At 46.1% G+C, this 24,285-nt stretch overlaps 2 protein-coding genes across 4 annotated transcripts in view; one reads left to right on the top strand and one right to left on the bottom strand.

The window, feature by feature from the left end:
• XIRP1 (xin actin binding repeat containing 1) overlaps nt 1–24,285 on the top strand; it is a 282,674-nt gene that overhangs the window by 68,961 nt on the left and 189,428 nt on the right. The window lies entirely within an intron of this gene.
• LOC307199169 (solute carrier family 22 member 13-like) lies at nt 309–23,342 on the bottom strand. 3 transcript variants are annotated; one of them, XM_079946892.1, is made up of 11 exons: nt 22,805–23,342; nt 21,021–21,438; nt 18,282–18,385; nt 17,453–17,607; nt 15,751–15,919; nt 14,297–14,417; nt 13,115–13,209; nt 11,027–11,241; nt 9,587–9,695; nt 8,148–8,357; nt 309–667 (listed from the first exon to the last, which is right to left on the bottom strand). In XM_079946892.1, exons 2-11 carry the CDS (start codon nt 21,390–21,392, stop codon nt 574–576), a joined length of 1,644 nt encoding a protein of 547 aa, XP_079803018.1. In that variant the 5' UTR covers nt 21,393–21,438; nt 22,805–23,342; the 3' UTR covers nt 309–573. The 3 variants fall into 3 exon arrangements, with proteins under 3 accessions (XP_079803018.1, XP_079803017.1, XP_079803019.1); XM_079946891.1 differs by lacking the exon at nt 22,805–23,342 and having other exon boundaries at nt 21,021–22,224; XM_079946893.1 differs by lacking the exons at nt 21,021–21,438; nt 22,805–23,342 and adding an exon at nt 20,770–20,865.

Below are 24,285 nucleotides of genomic sequence, written 5' to 3'. Positions count from 1 at the left end.
GCACTGGTGACTTGGTGCACACACAGAACATGCCTCATCCAGAGAGCTCCCTAATGGGAGAACCTGGTGATTGGACCTGGGACCTTGAGCATGAAAAAAAAAGCATGTTTTCCTCCACCACTGAGGTTATTTAGAGAGTTGAACTGAGTGCTCTGATGTGAGCAAAGGAATGCAATTCGGTCTGCACTGAAAGAAAAACCAGCAGAGTTTGCTCTTTTTGAAACAATATGCCGTCCTTTGGAACTCTTGCAATTCCCTAAATACTGAAATGCTGCTCTCCAGCCAAGCGGAGATTAAACATGCATATATTGAAGTGTGCATAGAAATGCATATATTAGTGAAAACAACATACCAAAATGCATTGTATCAGAGAAAGGTGTGTACAAAAATGTGCGTATGAGGAGAAATTCGCACTAAAGTGCTGATAAATCTTCACGAGGACTGAAGAAACTGGTGTGGGAATGTGAAGAACTAGAATTTCGAGAGATGAGAAACTGGGAGAAGTCAAAACGACCAATTCACTCATCCCTGAAATCTTTGCTAAAGGTCCTTTGGATCCAAGTGTTATTTCTGCTAGAAGCGTGTAGTGATGGCGGCTTCTTTCAGTTGGCCATCTTCTGTCTGCACAGGTCCATTTTCAAAGCTACCGTTGACAGCCTTGTTGGACCTAATGAAAGGGAATATAAATAAACATGACATAAAATAGCCCTCTATCGCCCACTAGCCTCATCTCCACCACTGTCATCTGTTCCTTGGAGACTTCCAAGCCGTCATCCATCTGTGGTTATGGGGGATGAGCAGAAACCATCCTGGCTTCTGATTGGACCCCAAAATGTCCCATTTTTTGGCCCCGTGCTCTTGCGCAAATTAGCAGTATCGTGCTAGAGCACCGGACCGAAAGGCACTCATTTTTTCCTCTGGAGCAAGACCAAAATGATAAGCATTCCAATTTTAATCAGCAGGACGTTGGAGGGGATGGCATAGCTAAGCCTGGAAAGACAGCTTACTCTATGATGTTAACCCCTTCATACATTAATTGGACTTAAGCATGTTGGTTATATGAAACTGGTCACCCCATGTCAGGGAACTGCCATCGGAGAGTCAGGTGGTGGAAGGGCTCAAGGAGGAAAGGAGTCCCTCGGATGCTGAGGAAGGAACCAGCAGGGGGAGAGAGAGAGTTCCTGCAGAAACTCAGTCGGAGGGAGGGCTCCAAGATACTTCCAGTGAGAACAGCGGAGAAGTCTCAGGACCTCCGCTGGGGACGCCTACTCCGCGCAGGAAACTGTCACACAGAGAATCCAGAAGGAGAGTTTCCGTTAAGGAACTCTTATGTTGGCGTAAATTCTGGAAGCGCCCACTGACGGATTCTGCCAGCGATTGAGGTAGCCATGCACTCATGGCTCCGCGGTCTGGGAGAGTTTTTAGAAACTGATTGCATGAGTTGAATCATAGAATCATAGAATCATAGAATCATAGAGTTGGAAGAGACCACAAGGGCCATCGAGTCCAACCCCCTGCCAAGCAGGAAACACCATCAGAGCACTCCTGACATATGGTTGTCAAGCCTCTGCTTAAAGACCTCCAAAGAAGGAGACGCCACCACACACCTTGGCAGCAAATTCCACTGTCGAACAGCTCTTACTGTCAGGAAGTTCTTCCTAATGTTTAGGTGGAATCTTTTTTCTTGTAGTTTGGAACCATTGCTCCGTGTCCGCTTCTCTGGAGCAGCAGAAAACAACCTTTCTCCCTCCTCTATGTGACATCCTTTTATATATTTGAACATGGCTATCATATCACCCCTTAACCTCCTCTTCTCCAGGCTAAACATGCCCAGCTCCCTTAGCCGTTCCTCATAAGGCATCGTTTCCAGGCCTTTGACCATTTTGGTTGCCCTCCTCTGGACACCTTCCAGTTTGTCAGTGTCCTTCTTGAACTGTGGTGCCCAGAACTGGACACAGTACTCCAGGTGAGGTCTGACCAGAGCAGAATACAGTGGCACTATTACTTCCCTTGATCTAGATGCAATACTCCTATTGATGCAGCCCAGAATTGCATTGGCTTTTTTAGCTGCCGCGTCACACTGTTGGCTCATGTCAAGTTTGTGGTCAACCAAGACTCCTAGATCCTTTTCACATGTACTGCTCTCAAGCCAGGTGTCACCCATCTTGTATTTGTGCCTCTCATTTTTTTTGCCCAAGTGCAATACTTTACATTTCTCCCTATTAAAATTCATCTTGTTTGTTTTGGCCCAGTTCTCTAATCTGTCAAGGTCATTTTGAAGTGTGATCCTGTCCTCTGGGGTGTTAGCCACCCCTCCCAGTTTGGTGTCATCTGCAAATTTGATCAGGATGCCCTTGAGTCCATCATCCAAGTCGTTGATAAAGATGTTGAATAAGACTGGGCCCAAGACAGAACCCTGTGGCACCCCACTAGTCACTCTTCTAACTCAACCATTTACGCACAAGCAGCCGCTTAACCCATAATAGCAATCCGTCAGTCATCGACGCTGCGTGTGCGAAAGAGAGGCATCATGAGCAACCCAACTGGAGACGGAGCAGCGGGAGGAGCTGGAGCGGGACCAACTCTGGAGGAGAGAAACAGAGCGTTGGAACACCAGCTGGCACTGCTAACGGCGCGTCTCGAGGAGAGGAGAGGAGAGCTCAGGATGCACAGGGGAAGCCCACCCCCATCGCAAGGAAGGTACCGGGGTTGGTATAGAAATTCGGGGGTGACCCAAGAAGCTACCAAGCCTTTAAGACAGAAATGCAGTACGCACTGAACCTGCAGTTTGATGACTTTGCCGATGAGGAATCGAGAGTGGCTTTTGTGATTGGGCACCTCGAGGGGGGAGCTAGAGAATGGGTGAGGCCCCTGATGGCATTGAATAATGATGCCCTAAAAGACTTGAGGAAATTCTTTATCGCAATGGACTTGATGTTTTCCAGCCAGATTGAACAGGGCGTGGTACGCAGACAGTTAATGGCATGCAAACAGGGGAATCAGTCCGTCCGAGAGTATTGGACACAGTTTACCATGCTCATACATAAATTGGGGTGGGACCTGTCTTCGGACCCGATTCAAATGCTGTTTGAAGAAGGGCTAGCCCCGGCAGTGAAAGATGAACTTTCCCGCGTGCCCCGTCCGGAGTCCATGGATCAGCTGACCAAATCGGTGCTTGCGATTGGAGCGCGCCAAGAGGCAAGGGCTCTGGAGAAGCGGGAAGGGAGAGGAGAGCGTTGGAGTGATTTCCGCATTCCTGAGATGCCGGAGCAACCTTCCCCGCCAGTGGAACCAATGGAGATTGGGACTGCGCGCGCGCGCGCGGGGAATTTCAAACGTCAACGAAGGGCGGAAGAAGGAGGGGAAGAGAGCCAAAGAATGCTTCCTCTGTCAACAGCCAGGACATTTTGCCAGAGTGTGCCCACAAAGGAAGGGATGGCAAGGAATGGTGGGGGCTGTTGGGAGTGAGGAGGAGGGGGTTAAGGAGCAGGTAAAAGCCAACGCCTGGCTGCCACCAACAGGGCACAGCAGCCAGGCCAAGGATCAGTTAACGTGCCCAAGCCTGAACCCCCAAGAGCGGCTCTAGTCGTAGAGGTGTTGCTAGAGCTACCCAATGGACATCCACTCATGATAAAAGCCCTGTTAGACTCAGGCAGCTCCTGCAATTTCATGAGTAAGGAGTTTGCATCAGAGCACCAGATACAGACGCTGCCCTTAAGTAATTCCTTGCAGGTGACCACGATTGATGGGAGGGAACTTCTGGGGGGGGGGAGTGAGCCAACAAACGGTCCCCATGATAATGAGGGTGGCAAGGCACACGGAAGTCATTGCATTTCACGTAGCCACCCTGGCGGGGCTGCCCATCATATTAGGAATGAGCTGGCTGGCGTTACATGACCCGCTAGTGGGATGGCACCAGCGGACAGTCTCCTTTGGGTCAGCTCATTGCCTAGAACACTGCAAGGGAAGAGAAACTCAGGGGTTGGCTAGGGCAAGTCTGGCAGGGATGGTGGTGGGAGAAAAGGGAGAAATACCACCACAATACGCAGACCTGAGTGATGTCTTCAGCGAGAAGGAAGCAGATAGACTGCCTCCGCATAGACCCTTTGACTGTCAAATTAACCTACTCCCGGGAGCCCAGCTACCAGTGGGCAAACTGTACGCTATGTCGGACAGGGAGATGCAGGAGTTAATGGAGTTCATAGACAAGAACCTGAAACGAGGGTTCATCAGGGAGTCAAGAGCGGTGGGGGGCAGCCCAGTGTTTTTTGTGGACAAAAAGGACTCGAACAAACCCAGGCTGGTTGTGGACTTCCGGGCCGTCAATTCGGTGTCAGAACCAGTGGCCTTTCCCATGCCCAGGATTGACGACATTCTGACCAGGGTGAGGAAGGGAAAGATTTTTACCAAGCTGGACCTGAGGGGGGCGTATAACCTGATACGGATGAGGAAGTGGGAAGAATGGAAGACCACCATGTTCACCCCCTTGGGGGCCTTTGAGTATCTCGTTATGCCCTTCGGATTACAGGCGGGCTCAGCATGCTTCCAATCCTTTATGCATCACGTCCTGGGACCTCTGCTCTATAAGAACTGTGTGGCCTTCTTAGACGATGTGTTAGTCTACTCAGAGGACGAGGAGCAGCATGTCCGAGATGTCCGGGAGGTCCTAAGCAGGCTGCAAGCAAACCAGCTGTGGGTAAAACTGGAGAAGTGCCACTTCCATACCAGAGAGGTGGAATTCCTGGGGTACCGTTTGTCAGACAAGGGATTGGCCATGGATCCCAGTAAAGTCCAAGCGGTACTGGAATGGAAGACACCCAGAACCAGGAAGGACGTGCAGAGATTCCTGGGGTTTGGAAACTTCTATCGGAAGTTCATCAAAAACTTTGCCCACTTAACGGCGCCCATCACCGATTGTCTCAGTAGTAAGAAGAAATTTTCCTGGACGGAAGAGGCGCAGCGAGCGTTTGAACAGCTAAAGAAAGCGTTCGCGTCGGAGGAACAGCTCTTGCACGTAGATCTACAAAAGCCGATGAGGGTAGAGACGGACGCATCTGATCGAACGGTAGGGGCGGTGCTTCTCCAGCCGGGAAAAGATGCGTCGGACTGGAGACCGTGTGCCTTCTTCTCGCGGAAGTTGAATAAATCCGAAAGGAGCTACACAGCGTACGACTGGGAACTGCTCGCCATTCATGAAGCATTTCGGCGGTGGCGACACCTGCTGATTGGAGCGCAGCACAAGGTCCAGGTGTGCACGGACCACAAAAATCTGGAATATTGGAGAACAGCCCGAGTACTGATCCAGAGACAAGTGAGATGGGCACACGAGTTCTCCAAATTCCATTTTGAGATTTGCTACGTACCGGGACCAGAGAATGTCAGAGCGGACGCTCTCTCTCGAAAGCCAGAGTATATGGAGGGGGAGGGAGCGCCCGAAGAAAGGCATATTATCCCAGAGGACCACTGGGTTTGTGGAACAGCATTGGTGGGGCAAAGAGAACTGGTAGAAGGGACAGAGAATGATGAATACGCCCAAGATAAGCTCAGAGGGCTCAGGAGAGACGGGGAGAACACAGGGGGGTTTGAAGAAAGGAACGGGGCGTTGTATTACAAAGGGGCATTGTACATACTGGAAGGGGAATTGAGGGGTAGAGTACTCCAACAACTACACGACAGCCCCACTGCAGGGCACTTTGGGCAACACAAAACCATGTGGTTAGTTACCAGGCAGTTCTGGTGGCCCAAGGTGAGGGAAGATGTACGAGAGTATGTAAGGGGGTGCAACCGCTGCCAGCGAGCAAAGGGGGAGAGGGCGGCACCGGCAGGGTTGCTGGAACAATTACCCACACCCAAACGGCCATGGGAGGCAGTTTCCATAGATTTTATGACGGATTTACCAAAATCCAAGGGAAAGACTGCGGTAATGGTAGTGGTAGACCTGTTAACCAAGATGTGCCACTTTATAGCTTGCTCACATGCGGTGACGGCGGAAGAAACCGCCAGGTTGTTTATAGAACACATTTTTAGGTTGCATGGCGCCCCCTTGAGGGTGGTCTCCGACAGAGGGAAACAATTTACGTCCAGGTTCTGGAGGAAGCTCATGAGCTTACTGCACGTAGAGGTCAATTTCTCGACCGCCAGACACCCAGAAACTAATGGGCAGGCGGAAAGGGCAAACAGTATTCTGCAACAATATCTGAGGTGTTATGTAAATGACAGAGAGAATGATTGGGTAGAGAAATTGGCCCTGGCCGAATTTGCCTACAATAACGCGGAAAATGTGTCCACGGGCATGAGTCCATTTATGGCCAATTACGGGTGTCACCCTAGGGCCTTTCCAGGGGAAGGAGGGGAAAGATGGAGCGTACCGGCAGCGGAACATTTCGTGGAAGAAATGGAAGCCATACATCAACAGCTCAAGATGAATTTGGATAGGGCCAAGGAAGAATACAAGAAGCAGGCAGATAGGAGCAGAAGGGAAGGAGAGACCATAAGGGTGGGGGACCGGGTGTGGTTGTCAACACAAGGGTTGCCATTCAAGGGCGGGTGCAAGAAATTGAGGCCGAAACAACTGGGACCCTTCGAGGTTATACAACAGGTCAATCCGGTGGCCTTCAGACTCAGGTTGCCAGACAACATGAAACTGCATCCAGTATTCCATAGGTCATTACTGTCACCATACCGGGAGGGGCGGGAATTTTTGGGACGTGAAGGTGAGGTTCCCGCGGCACCGGAAGTAGAAGAGAGGGAGCGCAGCAGTCATGTAGCAGAAATACTCGACTCTCGGTGGAAGGGTAAGCAGGTGGAGTACTTAGTGGCATGGGAAGGGGAACCGGAGTCCGAAAATACCTGGGTACCGGCAGAAACGGTCGATGATGAGGTTTTAGCCGGAACGTTTCATCGCCGGTTCCCAAGGAAGCCTCAGCCCTTGGCTAGGTTCTGGGAGGAACACTTCGGCACTACTGATGAGGAAGAGGAGTTTGAGGGGTTCCCAGAATCAGGACAGGAAGAGGAAGAAGAATCAGATGGGGAAGAGTATTCGGGAAGAAGGGACAGTAGTAGGTGGAGGGCGGTTTGAGTCATCCGAAGATGAGGAGGATTCTTTCAGGGGTTTCCCAGCCTCACCACCCAGAGAAGAGGGGGAAACGGGGGGTGAGGGGGGTCCTGGAGGGGAGGTGGATGTCAGGGAACTGCCATTGGAGAGTCAGGTGGTGGAAGGGCTCAAGGAGGATAGGAGACCCTCGGATGCTGAGGAAGGAACCAGCAGGGGGAGAGGGAGAGTTCCTGCAGAAACTCAGTCGGAGGAAGGGCTGCAAGATACTTCCAGTGAGAACAGCGGAGAAGTTTCAGGACCCCCGTTGGGAACGCCTACTCCGCACAGGAAACTGTCACGCAGAGAATCCAGAAGGAGAGTTTCCATTAAAACTCTTATGTTGGCGTAAATTCCGGAAGCGCCCACTGACGGATTCTGCCAGCGATTGAGGTAGCCATGCACTCATGGCTCCGCGGTCTGGGAGAGTTTTTAGAAACTGATTGCATGAGTTGAGAACTCAACCATTTACGCACAAGCAGCCCCTTAACCCATAATACCCCACAATTAGCAATCACATTTGTGTGTGTTTTTAAACTAAGTATGAGACACAGAAGGGGATTGTTATCAAGATCAGAGTGCATGGAGTGAGGAATGCGTTTTCTCCTCTCCTTTCTGCCTCCATGAAATTTCCCCCTCTGTGGCAACCAAATCCTTCCTACCCCCAAACCCCTGAACACTATTGCTAACTTAAGCCACCCTAGCATTTTCTGAAAGCTTATTTGCTTTCAGTGGGGGGCAAATTTCACAAAGATTGTGGCTGGGGATGAGAAGCTTAAGATGCAGTCCCAGCAACAACTATGGCAGGAACCTGGTGCTAAATTTTCCAAAACATAAAACTCATTCATCATTAATGTTGTCATATGTAGTTAGGCCTTTATATTCTGGAGAAAAGCCCATAGTCCCCAGTGGACTTACTTCTCCCCAAAAGAGGGGCAGTGTTTTACCAGGACATAACACAATGGGGTGGGGGCAGAATGGAGCAGCCTAAGGGCATGCAATGTACAAAATGTGAACTTATATACTTATTATATTTCTAGAATCCCGTGCAACTCACCTCTGGCTTGCTGGGGAGTCTCCGATGTCGTCCTGAAGATCCTGGTTCTGCGTCTCAGGAAGAAAAAAGCAGAGGATTCCCGCAGACAGTGCTGTGCCTCCAAGTATCACCATGGGAATAGCAGGGTGGTATTTGCTCAGGAGAACAACCAGCGGGGCAAGGATGCCCCCTACTCTGCCAACCATGGAGCACAAGCCTAAACTGCTTTGCCTGGTGGAAGTAGCAAAACACAGAGAGTGATGCCTGAGAGGAGGCGCAGACAGGTGTGCCCTGCCAGGGGCATGTTTCCAGAAGCAAATCAGCCACACCATGCAGTAAACAATTACACAACAGGACAAATATCTCGGTTTTGGTATCTCTAATGTTCTTGGGGTTTTTCCAGTCTTAAATGCAGTTCACCACATTTCTGCAGCAGTTTATGATTTCGTCATTTTAGTGCACTATCACACACATTATAAGTACAGTGGTACCTCGGGTTAAGTACTTAATTTGTTCCAGAGGTGCGTTCTTAACCTGAAACTGTTCTTAACCTGAAGCACCACTTTAGCTAATGGGGCCTCCTGCTGCTGCCGTGCTGCCAAAGCACAATTTCTGTTTTCATCCTGAAGCAAAGTTCTTAACCTGAAGCACTGTTTCTGGGTTAGCGGAGTCTGTAACCTGAAGCGTATGTAACCTGGAGCGTATGTAACCCGCGGTACCACTGTATGCTATTTTGCCTATTGCACTCATCTTTGCAATCAATTTTGCCAAACGCAATGCATTTAAAATACGTTGTTTTCATGAATATATGTAGCTGGGTACATTGGATGGTGTTCAACTATGCTTTACTCAGAACAGACTCACTGAAATCAATGAACATGCCTAAAATTGGGCTCATTCATTTCATTGCTAACTGCTCTCTTGGGCAAGCATTTTGGTAAATGGGTTTACCTTCCTTGGGCTGAGGCCCCTAACCTGAGGGGCACAACACAATGCTCCCCTTTATTTTGCTTCGGAAGAGCATAGGGGTCAGGTCCAACACAAAGGTTGACAAGATATACTGCCAATGCCCTGCACTAATTTATAGCACAATATGTGGAGAATTCATATCTCAGAATTTTCAGAATATGCTTTGTACACTGAAGACCCCAGAGTTCAGGCACTTGAATCTTTTGCTTATACCTCCAGTTAAACGATACCATCGTCATAAACTTTCAGAATAAACTTTTTATTGCACAAGCCAAAAGGCCATGGGCATCATCCAAGAACAACAACATATACAGTAAAACAGCAGTCAAATCTACTAGAATTCTTTGTTACATGGAATAAAAGGTAGTTCTTATGCAAAATGTACAGATTAAAGCCCCCTTTGTTGTCATTATGCCTGTGGACAAAACTGCCCAGGTAAAGCTGAAAGCGGAAATTCATTTTCTAAGCCCCTATACCCAAAAGATCCTCACCTGATAACTGTGGGAAAGATTTCAGCAGAAAACACATAGGTGGTTGAAAAGGAGGCAGCCAACGCAGACTTGCCAATAACAGCCAGGACCGTCACAATCACAGGGAAGTCTGGGCAAAGACAGGCAGTGAGGTTAGAAACTAGACCACAAAAAAATCAGGGTAAGGCATTGTTGAAAGACCACAGGCCTAGCAAAATGTCTAATCCGGTTCTGAAATGTCGCCTGTGGTCCTACAGAAATCCAGAAATATTGTCACCACAAATCTATGGGTAGCTAGAATGGTTTCTGGGGCCCATTTGGGGAGAAGACTGGCAGTATTAGAGCACTTGTTTTGCTTGCAGAAGCTCTCTGGAGAATCTAGTGGTGTAGGAAGTGATGCAGAAGAACCTCTTCTGTGACCTGGAGAGATGCCATCAGTCACTAATACTGGGCTAGAGATTGCTGTGTCACCACATAATGCTAAACCATCATTTACTTTTATTTATTTTTATTTCTGTATATAGTCCACATTTCAGGCCACTTTCTCACAGTCTTCCCCTGTTAAGATTTCCAGACCCTCCAAATGTCCCTATTTCCCAGGGACAGTTCCAGATTTACAGAAGCCATAGCAGTTTCTGTTTTGATCCCCGAATGTCATGCTTTTTCCACACATGTTCCCAGTGCTTTTCTTCTCGGGGGACGGAGGGGGACGCATATCTCTAAATATTTTGTGAATCTAACTTTGGCCTCATTGAGGGGCAGTATTTCAATATGAGTAGGAAAATAAGAGTACCCCTGAACATTTTTTAAAAGGGAAAAAAAAGGCACTGGGTGTTCCTATTTTCATTGGAGAAATGTTGGAGGGCATGGGTTTCTATTTAAATTTTAGTAACTGCTTCTAGATTTGCAAGCATACCTATATACTGGCAGATGTAATTATACAAACCTGTGGCCTGTTCGTTTTTCAGAACTTAGTCGCTTGAGGATCTCAGTGGAAAGGAGGAAGTGAGAGGACAGAAACGGGGAAAGGAACATGTTTTTTTTTTTCCTTATTATTAAAAAATGGTTCAAAAAAGAAGCAAGGGGCAGAAGATCAGGTCCCCAGTGCAAAAGACCCAGGGCTCAGGCCTTATAGCTCCCTTTAACTCCAGCAGTGCTTGCCTGTTGTGTCCTCTCTATGAAGAGACAAAAGGGGAACACTCTGCACAAACACAAGACAAGTTCTGAGAATATACAGGCACATCTGTGTCTTTCTGAAGCAGCTCTGTATAGCCAGGGGTCTTACATTAGGGATGGGGAACCTGTGGCCCACCAGATGTTGAACTTCAAGTCCCATCATCCCCCAGCCAAGATGGCCAATGCTCAGGGATGATAGGAGTTGAAATCCAGAAACATCTGCAGGGCTGCAGGTTCCCCTTGCAGCTTGCCTTCCAGGTTTTCTCCCTCTAGTGGCTTTTTTACCTGTTGGAATAGCAGGGATGATCAAGCACATGACTCCACCTAGGAAAAGCCAAGCAGCCTGGCATTTCTTCCTCCCCATCCACTGAAGGAGGAAGATACAGGAGGCTCGAGATGGTATTTCCACAGCTCCAAACACAAGCTGGGTCATGTAGATGTCCAAGCCAAAATCCCCAACCTGGTGGCTCACTCCATAATACACAAGACTGTCTGCAAACCTGAGAACCAAGCAAGAAATTACTGTTCATTCTGCATTTATTGCTATTGTTCATTTTAATTCCTGGCTCACACAAGCCCACCACTAAACTTCAGTGCAGGTTAGAACCAGGGTGCTGCATGTGATGCAGTTCTACAATGCCATAGAACTGGACGCAGAATTCAGCTTCCTCAGAGTCTAAATCATCATTTTAAATCCTAGTCCGCATGGCTGTGAAACTTTATAGGCAGCATTTGAAGTCTCTGAAGAAACCAACTCTTCTCTTTTTTGCTGCCTCGGACTAACACAGCTGCCTCTTGGAAACTATAGCGAAACAACAACAAAACAGGTGGTGTCAATGTGTGTCATGAAGACTTATAAAAACAGCCAAAAAACTATCCATCTGGGGCACAGCAAAAGCATTTTGCCCATTGCCCCAAACATTCATTTGTTCTATTTGACCGGTAGCTGTGTGTGCAGCTATGTAGATGTAGATCTCAATGGCTGCATTCTGTCAGACAGCCCTGCCTGAACCTTGCAGTCATTTGCCAAGGTGCTTCTTCCTGGACCACCAGCATCCAAAGATGGTGACTTGAAAAAGGATCACATCAGAGGCATCGTATTTGCAGAACACGCGCTCCAGAAGCAGGCCTGCACATCAGCAACTCTGATGTCATTTTGGCACCTGGCAAAGACCTTTGTTTGACAAGTGGGTATGGTTTTCATTCCACCCATCCCACTGATTTTTGTGTTTTCCTTGCTGCTTACCGCTCTTTTGTTTATTTGACAATTCTTGATATTTGCAGCGTGTGTGCTATGCTTTCATTGTCAGCCACCCTGGAAGTGTGACATTAAAATATTTTAATTAATAAAAATTAATTCTCAGTGTAGCAACCAATGATAAGAAAAAAGTCCTCCCTTGGACCATACAGACCATACAAAGGTTTAGCCGTAGGTTGCTGGTTGTGCTCATTTTATACATGAAGAAACAATAACAAGGACACCACACACAAAAAACTGAAGCCACTTGCACATTATATATTGGTTGCTGAATTATGTTGTCAGGGCTGCCCGAGGTCCCAGCTCACAAAGGACCAACGCCAGTCCGTTGTTATATACAAAAGTCTTTATTGAAACGCAGTTTCGATTTCAAAGCCGCGGCGTGCAGCCCTACGTCTTAAACCCTAGACCGCTGAAGCTCCGTCTGAATCTCCTCCCCCCAGACACCAGTTTAAGACTCTAGCCTTGCTCCACCTCTTCCTTTGCTCTTTCCTCCTCTGGGTCCGCCTGTCCGCTGGGGTCTTGCCCTTTCTAGACTCTTCTGACGCTGAGTCCCCTGAGTCTTCCCCCTCCCTCCGGCGGGCTTTAGGACCTGGTTCCCAATCCTGGTTTTCTGCTGTGCATTTGAACTTGGCGCGCGCGCCCAACCGGCAACCTTCCTCCTAACCGTTACACTGCTCCTGTCACTGCCTCCCCCCTCGGGGGGGGGGCTAGCTGGACCTGACTTCCCCTCCGTTCCCTCACTCTGCGATGGAGGCGTGGCCAGCCCTGATTCATCTTCTCTCCCTGCTGGAGGAGAAGCTGGTCCTGATACATGGGACTCTTCCCCCCCACTACGCTCTGATGGAGGAGCTGGTCCTGATCTCTCGCTGCTGCTTTGGGAGTCCCCGCTGGCCCCTTGCTTCTGGTGTGTCCCCCCTGGGACCCCCCTTGCCCTGGCCGTCGGCGCCCCCCTCTGGGAATCTTCTGATTCGCTGGAGAAGCTTATGGAATCTCTCTGGCCACTCTCATACTCCCCTACGCTGCCCTCAGATTCTTCCCCTTCACTCTCCATTTCCTCTCTCCCTTGTGCCTCTGCTCCTGAGCCCCTGACAAATGTACTTCAGAATTCTTACCAGACTACGACCATGATTAAAGTCAAAATCCTTAGACGCGGATTCTTGCAAAGATCCAGAATATTCCCAGATTTCACCTTCTCTTCTGGAGCCAGCTTCAAAATGTGCAAGACAAGAGAGACACAGAACATCAAAGGACAGTTTTCCCCAACCTGGTGCCCTCCAGTGGCTTTGAACTACAACTCCCATCAGACCCATCTGCCAGGGCAGCTGTGCTGGCTTGGCCTGATGTGAGTTTTAGTTCAAAACAGCCAGGGTGCCAGCTGGGTTAGCAAGTTGAACTAAGACTGGAGAGATTCCACTCAGCCACAAAACTCACTGGGTGTACTTCGACTCATCTCTCCCCCTGCCCAAATCTCACAGGCCTATAAGGAGGCTAAAGCAGGGAATGGGGAACGATGTAAGCCAAATGTAGGGGACCTGTGGTCCTCCAGGTGTTTTTGAACTGTAACTCATGGGATTCCCCAGCCTTGGTTATGCTCACTGAGGGTGATGGGAGCTGCAGTTGCACAACACCTGGAGAATGTTTCACACACAGTGTAAGCTGTCCTCCTTACCTCCTTGGAGGAAGGGAGGGAATGGATATACATTTTGTTGTAAATAAAACAAAATGAGTTTAGAGGGACAGGCTAACAGCTTAATAAGGAATGCTTGAGGTGGATATGCAACAGATTAAAAAAAAATTCTAATGCAGCATGAGAGACTAGAGTATTGGATTGATATGATCTATTGTGTTTCTGGGGACGTGGGTGGCGCTGTGGGTTAAACCACAGAGCCTAGGACTTGCCGATCAGAAGGTCGGCGGTTCGAATTCCCATGACGGGGTGAGCTCCCGTTGCTCGGTCCCTGCTCCGGCCAACCTAGCAGTTCAAAAGCACGTCAAAGTGCAAGTAGATAAATAGGTACTGCTCTGGTGGGAAGGTAAACAGCGTTTCCGTGCACTGCTCTGGTTCGCCAGAAGCAGCTTAGTCATGCTGGCCACATGACCCGGAAGCTGTACGCCGGATCCCTCGGCCAATAAAGCGAGATGAGCGCCGCAGCCCCAGAGTCAGCCACGACTGGACATAATGGTCAGGGGTCCCTTTACCCCTTTACCTTTATTGTGTTTCTATGCCGCTTTCCCTCAATATCCTCCCCAGACATTTCCAGAAAAGGAGCAATAGAAATCCCAGGCTTTGCTACCTGGTTGAGTAGTTCTTCTGAGACGGTTCGTTTGTTAACGGAAGCAGCCTTTCGAAGCACCTTTTTGGCTTCCTCGACCTTCCCTTTTGTCAGAAGCCATCGTGCAGACTTGGGAAGAACCCTGAAAAAGACAAGAGTTTTTGAAGCATGGGTGGGAGTCAATGAAACCAACAGTAGGTGGAGCAAGAGCCAAAGGACAGGGCCTTTGTTGTGGGCCTTCTAGTTGTGGGCTTCTCCACACTTCTGCTTGTCTGCTGCTTCCTGTTTGTCCCATGCCTTCCAGGCAGCTTTGCCCTTGTCCCGCTATTTCCCCATGGAAAATCCGCTCTTTAGGAATAAATTGGAACAAATGTCAATCAGGAGAAAAGTCCCTTGATGTTTGCTTTGATTCAGTGGTAAAAAATAGAGTTTCCCAGGGGAGAAACAGCAGGGCAAGGGCAAATCTGGGTGAGCCCTGTATCCTCATTCTCCTCCCCGCTGAGTTATACAAGGGATAACGCTGTGACTAAGAAGCTGGCAGGCAGTGTCTTTTTGTAAGTAAAAAGGCCTTAGGTGGGAGCCATCTGAGGGCAGATTGAGATTGCTGGGGATGTGCCCCATTCGCCCTAATGAACTAGTCTCCTGTGCACAACAGTTCTCATTCAGTTGCAGTACAACCAAAAGGCATTCCCGCAATAAACCTGTGGGAGATCGCAGTCAACCCTAACTGCTAGTTAGTACATGAAGGGGTTAAGGAACATAGAGTTGCATTCCTAGACAGACTCAGGTCTCAGTCCAAAGAGGAAGTGATGCCTCTGCATCATATAACCAATGAAGGAGGATATGTGTGGAAGCTTGCTCCCAATCTTACAGCATGTGTTTGGAACTATATTCTGTATTTTCTACCTAAGAGCATTTTGCTTGTATTATCCTTGCTGCTGTATGGAACAACGCATGACTGAGACCTTGAATCTGTTAGTAAATATTTTAAAACTTACTTAAAAGTGTGTGATCTGCTCATTGCAAGAGGGGTAGGAAGTGGTCAACTGTTGTGTACAGCTGAAAGGCATAAAAAACGGCATAACAACCTATATTCCTAATGCGAGTTCAGTCTCTGCTGCTGCTGCTGCTGCTCTCTCCCTGCGGGAGAGTGTACAAAGCCCCATGTTTTGAATATAAGCATCCAGCCAATTGTTTTATTGATCACCCACACTAGTGGGTCCACAGGCATTCATATCTTTTCTCTCAGATCTTAACTCAGGGGCAGCTTGGGTGAGAGGTACTCCTTCAAGTATTTTTGTCCCAAGCTAAATAGAGCTTTATCTTGGTCCCTGGCAGGTCATAAAATATGACAGATCTTAAAACACAGGGTGGTTATGAGCCTATGCTACTGTTACTCTTAATGATATACAGTATGCTGTATTGTTTTACACACAGCCCCATTATGCTCATTTCTGGTTCTTGTGCACACTCACCATATATAAAAAAAGAGGGCGAATGCTGGAGCAGAGCCAGCAAACTGGTAGTTCCTCCAGTCACGGACCGAGTATGCCAAACCAGCCAAGGCCATCTGCCCAACGCCTTGGAAGCAGTAGCTGATGATCATCGCAAGCGGGCGATAGGAAGGCCCAACCCACTCCGAAGCTAAAAGGGTTCAAGTTACAATCAGTATCGGGAAAAGACCTTGCCATTGTCAACCACTCACATTAAAAAAATAAAATCATTTAACCGCCCGGCTTTATTATTAGGTTATTGTATTTTAGTGTTTTGTTGGAAGCCACCCAGAGTGGCTGGGGAAAACCAGCCAAATGGGCGGGGTATAAATAATAAATTATTATTATTATTATTATTATTATTATAATTAATGGTGGATTAATGTGATGATGTCAAGGAGGAGGCTGGAACGCTTGCAGCAGTTACTGATTATTTGGATTGGGTCCCCAGTTTGAGACACACATTTACACAAACACACAAATCATGTCCATCAGAGTTCACCTGACGTGCCTGGCACAGCCTGGCTCTTTCCTTAACTAGGCAGGTGTTGTACTTTCCACCCACCAGACACACTAGGCTCCATCTGTCCCCCAAACAGTCTTAACCCTACCTCGGTCCCCTTGCAAATTGGCTCCTAAAGTGTCTCAAACAAGTGGGCCGTCTCTGCATCTCATTTCATGGTTGGGATGCTTCTGTACAGAACAATGACACTGTACCTCAACAGGGCCAGATTTAGGTTTGAGGAGGCCCTAAGCTACTGAAGAAAATGGGGCCCTTTATAGGTCCAGCTGTCCTTTGTCAACAACAAATTGTAGCTGTTTTTTGTGTTGAATATATGCTAAATGGTAATTTATGAACCTAACAGTTATCTAAAGCCATTTGCACATGCAGAATGTAGGCACCCTATATAGAGAAATGAGCAAACCAGTGATATTTTAGGGAGCAGGCTAGCAGGCGGGGCCCATGACTTACATCACAGGAGCCTACACAACACAAAACACTGTTGGTGTATGTAGGTTTTATTTTATTTGTTTTTTATCTTATATTTTGGAACTGTACATCCAGGTTTTTTTCCTTTAAATTTTTTGGGAGCTCCCAAGAGAGTGGGGCCCTAAGCTATAGCTTGTTTACCTTATACATAAATCCGGCACTGTACCTCGACATTCACCTTTAAGCAATGTTACCTTGAGAGAAAATATATCTACAGTCATATCTCGGGTTATATCTCGGGTTACAGTCATATCTCAGGTTGCATGTTTTCAGGTTGTGCACCGCGCTGAACCCGGAAATACCGGAACAGGTTACTTCCGGGTTTTGGCACTCGCGCAAGCGCAGAACCACTAAATCGCGCTTTGCGCATGCACAGAAGCACCGAATTGCGACCTGCGCAGGCGCAGCGCTGCAGGTTGCGAACATGCCTCCAGCACGGATAATGTTTGCAACCTGAGCATCCACTGTATTTCGGGAGGGCAATATATTCATAAAAAGCAAGTTGTGCAGGTTGGATAGAGTAAGGCAGTGCCCCCGACCAGATGCCCTACAGATGTTTTGGGCTATAACTTGCACTGCCCCCCAGCCAGCAAAACTGTGTTTAGTGCAAAACATCTGGAGGATACCAAAGATGGAGTGTGATTCTTTTGATAGCAAGGCCTAAACCTCCCCAGAGAAGCGGAAGTGTCTCACTTAAAGCTGACATGCTGATGCTGATCCCAGCAAAAGCGGCGCCCACGATGAATCTCAGGGCGATGTAGACGTAGAAATTTGGAGAAAATCCTGCCCCAACACCAAAGGAGCCCATGAGGAGGAGGCTGAGCAGGATCATCATGTGACTTCCAGTGCTGGAGGAGGGAAATGCAATACAAGATGGGTCAATCTGCAAAAGGGAGCCTACCTCACAGAGGGCTTATCCTTACTTCTGCCTATACTGTGCCTAGAAACCACAGGTCTGAGTGGTTTCCCCCTTACCCTGCTCCTTTCCAAGGGAAAAACTGCTCTTTAGTCACAGATTGGAACAAATGGTGCTTCAGGGGAAACCCAAATTGCCGTTTGCTCCGACTGAGAGCTACAAAGAGCAGGAGGAGGAAAGCAGGGGGACAAGAGGAAGTGAGGATAAACCCAGAGTTATTGTGGGGATGATGATGATTTATATCGTAAGATCTCAGGGCGGCTCACAGCATAAAATACAAGATAAAAAACAAGTAAATGATTAAAAAACAAAACATCAAAACCATGAGCCACCCGCCCCCTTCCCAACGGCCTGTTTTCTCCTTGCGCCTAAAAATATATAATGAAGGCACCAGGTGAGCCTCCCTGGGGAGCGCTTTCCACAAACAGGGGGCCACCACAGAAAAGGCCCCGTTCTCGTGTTGCCACCCTCCAGGCTTCTCAATGAGGAGGCACAGGAAGAAGGGCTTCCAATGAGGATTGCAGAAAAGCCTCTCCCCTTCACCTCCTGAAAATGGAGTGGCCATTTTCTCTCAGCTTCTCCACGACATCTCAAAGTTATACTTACAAGTCGCTCAGCGGGCCAAGGACCAGGGCTCCCACAAGGCCACCCGCCATGTAAATAGATTGAGAGATGTCTTTTAAGTTATTTCGGTCACAGACCAAGTTGAACTAAAGGAAAAGAAGAAAAATCATTGTACTTCCCTCTACTTGACACTGCATTGTGTACAGTATGTCACAGATCTACACTGTTTCTGGTTTTGTTTGAATAGTATTAGCCTGCTCTTTTTAAAAAATTAACTGTTTCACTTGCTTTCATAATGTATACCATAACTGTAGAAATTCCACTTTTGTTATCATTCTTGGGTGACTTCCTCGAATCCCCCTGGCTGAGTTTCCATATAAATCATTGTAGCAGTTTTACTTTCACATAAAATTTACTTAGTCCATTAACCTCCTTCTTTCTTTTCATTTTGACTTATATCCATAGTATTCTACAACATCACATATTTATATCCTAGGCCAATCTGATACTCGCAAGTAGTTCTATTTAATTTATCTTAACATATTTAACCAAATAATCTTGGAATTTCTTCCATGAGGCAGAATTTTAAAACATTCCCGTTAGCTCCAGGCATTCGGTGGTGGAAAGACATTGTTTTTCGCAACTTTGAGAGTATTTGGTGTGTGTGTGGTTTTTTTCCCCTTTTTTAAAAAAATATTGATTTGTTATTCGCCATCCTGGGCTCCTTTGGGAAGCAGGGCAAGATAACAACAACAACAACAACAACAACAACAACAACAACAACAACAACAACAACAACAATCCCCTCTTTGGGGAAAATTCCAGAATGCTCAAAAAGAATTGTCCCCTGTGGAGAGGAGAGACAGAAGAGCCGCCATCTTGTGATCTTTCCCTGCCCTAACTGCCACCAAATCTGACTACTGAAACATCTTCCCTGAGGGAAGGCAATTTCTAGTTTTTAAAAAGTCTCCCAATTTTTTGCTGTTTTTTAACAGAGTGCTAATGTATGCATATTCCTATGTAAACTGCCTTGCAAAGCTCACTTGAAAAGTGACATGGACGATAACAGATTGGCCTAACAAGCTACAAGAATTTGCTGAAACGGCACAGTTGACAAATAGCCTGAGAGGCAACTCAAAACAAAAATTTATGGAAAAGTGGGATAGATATAAGATATATGTTCAAAAATACAGTAAAGATTCACTATCTATGCAAGCATTCGATTCACGTTGGAGAGAGACTGAGTTGAGAAATAAGACCAAGGATACATATTGATATAGGAATGTATTAGATAAAATGTAAAGAAATAGACAATAATAAGAGTACATTCATTTGTAAAAAAGGAATATACAATGGGATAGACAGGAAGTCCAAAGTGTTGGTACATATATGATTTTGGAATAGTTTTTTGTCCCTTTTTCCTTTTTTTTCCTTTTAGTATATAAACTTTGTATACATGTTGAAATTTATAGTATAATAAGCCTTGTGGTGTAATATGATAATGTTTACCAATGTAACATAAGAACTTTAATAAATAAATAAAATGCTGCCGGGGGGAGGGGAAAAATGAAAAGTGACATGGAATTATCTTCATAAACAAACAGATTAACATTTGCTAGTAGCTTTTAGGAGAGCCTCTGAAAACGGGGCATTTCTGCCTCTAATATTCCAAATTTATCTGACGTGGGAATTAGAGAAAAATTAATAAAACTTTCTCGTTACCTCATGGAGGTGTCAAAATGGTTAGAGGACTTCCTCATGACCTACAAGGCCTAAAATTTGCGATCTGGCATAATCTCCTTATTAAAGGTAATCCTTATTACCATAGTATAAAAACTGTATCCTAACCAAAAAAGATCACACAGCGGTTTAAACGTTCGCGCCTTGTTATTTTTTTACCTCATTAATGCTGAGTTTCCCTCACAAAATGGAAACCAGGGAAACCGGAAGCAGGGAAAATTCCTACAACTACAAAGTATACTTGAGGAATGCAGGCTGAAGCCATTAATTTTTTAAAAAGTTATCAACTGAGACCTAGACAATTAACAAGCAATTGTCTTTAAGAAACATGGACTATTGACATCCATTGCTGTAAAGTTCTGGAATGACTATGTGACGTCTTTGCCTCTCTCTCTCTCTCTAGACTGCTTGAATTGTCTCCCTGGTTCAAAATCTGGTTAATAATAATAATAATAATAATAATAATTTATTATCTCCCAGACAGTGGAGTTTCATACTTGCAGAAATCAGATTAGGAAAGTAAGAATAGGAATTAAATAAGCACATCATCCACAAAGCTTCAACATCAAAGAGCCTCAGGATAACTATTCCCATGATATGTAACATCTGGATTAAAAGAAGAGGAATGCCAATAATCTATCCACATTTTGGTACTTTATCATAGGATCACTGGCTTTTTTCCATCCATCCATCCATCCATCCATCCGTTTGTTTGTTTGTTTGTTTGCTAAACACACAACAAAAAAGGACAAAATTAACCATAGTGAAAGTACCATCAGTGGCGCCTTACATAGAGAATTGATATAAATTTCATAATCCTTAAATTGTAATGGTCTCTTCTTTTTAAACCCGACTTCACTGGCTTTTTTAAAAAAAGCATTCCCTGACCTGTCCGTTCCCCTATCCAGCTTTTTAGTTGTAGGGACAGCACCAAGGAAATCACTATAGAGTTGTCTAGTATGGTTATCAATTGATGTGCGCGCATGCACACACCCTTCAGAAGAGACAGAACCAAATTATTTAACAGGGGCTGTAAAATACCTCTGTCAGCAACGACGGCTTTGGATCTGTGGGGTAGACCCAGCCATCTCGGCAGGCTTCCGTGGAATTTCGTCCGTCTTTTATGATTGAATCGATATCGCCTTCCACAGGAGTAAACATGGAGCATTCCTCAAAAGAGCCATCTGGTTTCCTGGGAATGGTCAAGTTCAACTGCTGCTCTTGGGTCAGGTTTTGGGTAATATTCAGGATCCAGTTCGTGTTGCAGTAGTGAGGCACGTCCATGACAATGAAGACTTGTCCGAACACGTGAAAGGGAATTAGGAAATTGGGGATGCAGTTCAGCACCACCAGCCATTTCTGAAACCTGCCGAATTCTCCGATCACCTTCAAGATGTCTCCAAATCTGATCATTCTGGGATCTTTGGCAGCCGGTCTGCATGGTTCTCACACCTGGGGACTGAAATTAATGTTTAAACACAATCATGGCTATGGATTAAGTGAATAATTAATCAGGCTTTGGCATCGGATAAACTTAAGGAATATATCCTATCACAGCTACTGCCAAGGCTATACTTTCTTTCTGATTGTTCTCTTCTTATTCAGTCCTGGTGTTCCTTTGACTTTAGTATTTCCTCCAATTAAAAAGAAAGTGAGCCTCGAGGCTATGTATGGCTGAGTCCACACCAAACATTTAGAACACTGCAAAGGATCGTGGGAACTGTAGTTTACCCATAATAATGCTAAAATCCCCAGCACATTTAACAAACAACATTACCCAGGGTTCTTGGGGTGATGGGAGAGACTGTGCTTTAAATGTACGGTGTGCAGGTATGCAACCTTAGATGAGTTATAGTAACAAGAGGGGGCCATTTAAAGATTGTTTGCTGCAGGGCAAAAATGAGCGAGGGGTGTTGGCCTCAAGTCTTTCTTGCTGCCTTGCATTTGGTCCAGCGTCCAGTCTGTTCAGCCTAGCAGCTGACAGCCTGGAGTCTATCTGAGCTTGCTATAAATGGAGAGAGGAGAAGGAAGGACAAGAAACCTAAAGACCCAGAGGAAAGAGTCGGGGCCTGTTCCTTTATATTTTTCTAAACTGACATAGAAGTAGCTAGGAATCATCAGCGTAAGAACTTAGCAGAACCAGGGCTGAGCAAGTAGAATAAACACTCAAGGGCTGAGAACTGCTGCTGTTTGAGAGTTCATTGCTGGCAGGCACAAACCAAGGTCTGCATCCGACACTGAACAGGGATGCTCTTAGTCTGAAGTGGGGGAGTTGTTAGACATTTCCCCCCTTTTTTAATAAATTCCATATGTATTCTCCTGAGTCCATAAACACCCCCAAAAGAATGCCATGCGGCCAGGAGTTGTCCCGTTTCCCCTGTGAGCTAACAGCAGTCCATACAGAATGTCTGCACTGCAGGCCCTGTTTTGCCTGAAGTGTAAAATGGACCAGCTAAGTTGTGCTTGTGGGACGCGGGTGGCACTCTGGGTTAAACCACAGAGCCTAGGACTTCCCGATCAGAAGGTTGACGGTTCAAATCCCTGCGACGGAGTGAGCTCCCGTTGCTCGGTCCCTGCTCCTGCCAACCTAGCAGTTCAAAAGCACGTCAAAGTGCAAGTAGATAAATAGGTAACGCTCCAGCGGGAAGGTTAACGGCGTTTCCATGCTCTGCTCTGGTTCGCCAGAAGCGGCTTAGTCATGCTGGCCACGTGACATGGAAGCTGTACGCCGGCTCCCTCGACCTGAAAGCAAGATGAGCGCCGCAACCCCAGAGTCGGTCACGACTGGACCTAATGGTCCCCTTTACCTTTTAAGTTGTGCTTACCAGGCAATCTTATTGAAAACTGGAGAAACCCAGTGTTAGAGAGGTACCAGTTTTGGCAGCACAAGTTTGACAAGGCAGCTGAAATAAATAGATTACTTTCAGGAATATATGTGGTGGAACCACACCATAATATATCAGTTCCAGCAAACACTATTTGAAGAGACTAGTAACATAGTATGTTGCAAGCTTCAGAGTATGCCTCAACTAGCATCGTTGCTCCTATTTTATAATAAAAAATGCTGATGTTCCTTACAAGGACTTAAGTAGATTTTTGATGGTGGCGGCTCATTAGCTGATAAGCGAGCACCTGAAAACTGGTTAACATTATCGAGGTGGCACACAAACATTTGGCAAATTGATTTAGCTGAAAAATTAACAGGAATGTAAAAACAGATGGCTCTGACACCTTTTTTTGTTTTTAGTTATTTCGTATGTTAACAGGTGTAGTCATACCATAATTACCCCCATCAACCCATGAAGACCTATGGCTTAATCTACTGGATTTCACAGTGAACTACAAAAGTACTATGATTCTGTCTTATGTTGATATTTGTTATTTGTATGTTCAGAAAACCCTTCAATAAAAATATTTACACAGGTACCTTTCAGGGACATCCAAGTGTCACTTAGTTGGAAAGTTACATTGGATTGTCCTGTTGGTTATGGAATGAATGGCTGACTCTCATGGAGAAACCACCACTCATATATAGTATGTAAGGAAGGGGCAAAGCATGCTTTGTGTTAATTTTGGGTTTTAAAGGGGTATCTGCTTTTTAAAAATCCTGTATTCCACCAGTATGTATTCACAATGCCAATGGCTCAAACTATTATCCATTTAATTATTTGATTCATTCAGATACTGCCTTTCATACAGACATCATAGGCTGGTTTACAGCATAAAAATACAAAATAGAAACACAAAATACATAACAACAGTAAACAAATTCTCCCCCTCTTTCTACAAACACCATTAGAAGGCCATCAATGGTTTAATCAGCCAAAAGTTTGGTTATAGAGGAACGTTTTTTTGCCTGGAGTGTACCTGAATACTTCTCAGGACAGACATGTTATATTGGTGTGTCTTGAATATGTAACAGTTAAAAGTTAGGGCCTGTGTTTCTTAGGTTTCAAAAAGTTGCCTGTCTCCCCCCATTATAGCTAAAGTTTTTTTCAGACATTTAGCTATGGAAACTGTACAAAACAAACACGTGCGTGCAAACCTCTGTTTTCCTCAGGTACACTGGAACTTTCAAGTACAAGAATAAAGCTGAGACCAGCAGATCACTTCCCACAGAGTTGCAAAGCTACAGAGGTCTCCTGATAAGCTCAACTATTTCACAGATTCATTTCACAAGAGTATTTACAACCCTAAAACATTCCATCCCAGCAAATTCTCATGTTGGAGAGAACACTACAAGTACAGCATTTTGAAACAATAAAACAATTGAAAGCTAATAATCCACCAGCTGTAAAAAAGAAAA

This window comes from Podarcis cretensis (assembly GCF_951804945.1).
Source record: "Podarcis cretensis genome assembly, chromosome: 12".
NCBI lineage: Eukaryota > Metazoa > Chordata > Lepidosauria > Squamata > Lacertidae > Podarcis > Podarcis cretensis.
The sequence above is the reverse complement of the archived record's forward strand: the minus strand, read 5'-3'. Positions and strand labels throughout refer to the sequence as shown.

Coding starts and splice junctions, on each gene's coding strand:
- LOC307199169 (XM_079946892.1), bottom strand. CDS start 21,392: ATGATCAGATTTGGAGACATCTTGAAGGTGATCGGAGAATTCGGCAGG. Junction 17,608..18,281: donor CTTGGCCCGCTGAGCGACTT/GTAAGTATAACT, acceptor TCCCTCCTCCAG/CACTGGAAGTCACATGATGA. Junction 9,696..11,026: donor CATCCCTGCTATTCCAACAG/GTAAAAAAGCCA, acceptor GTCTTTGCCCAG/ACTTCCCTGTGATTGTGACG.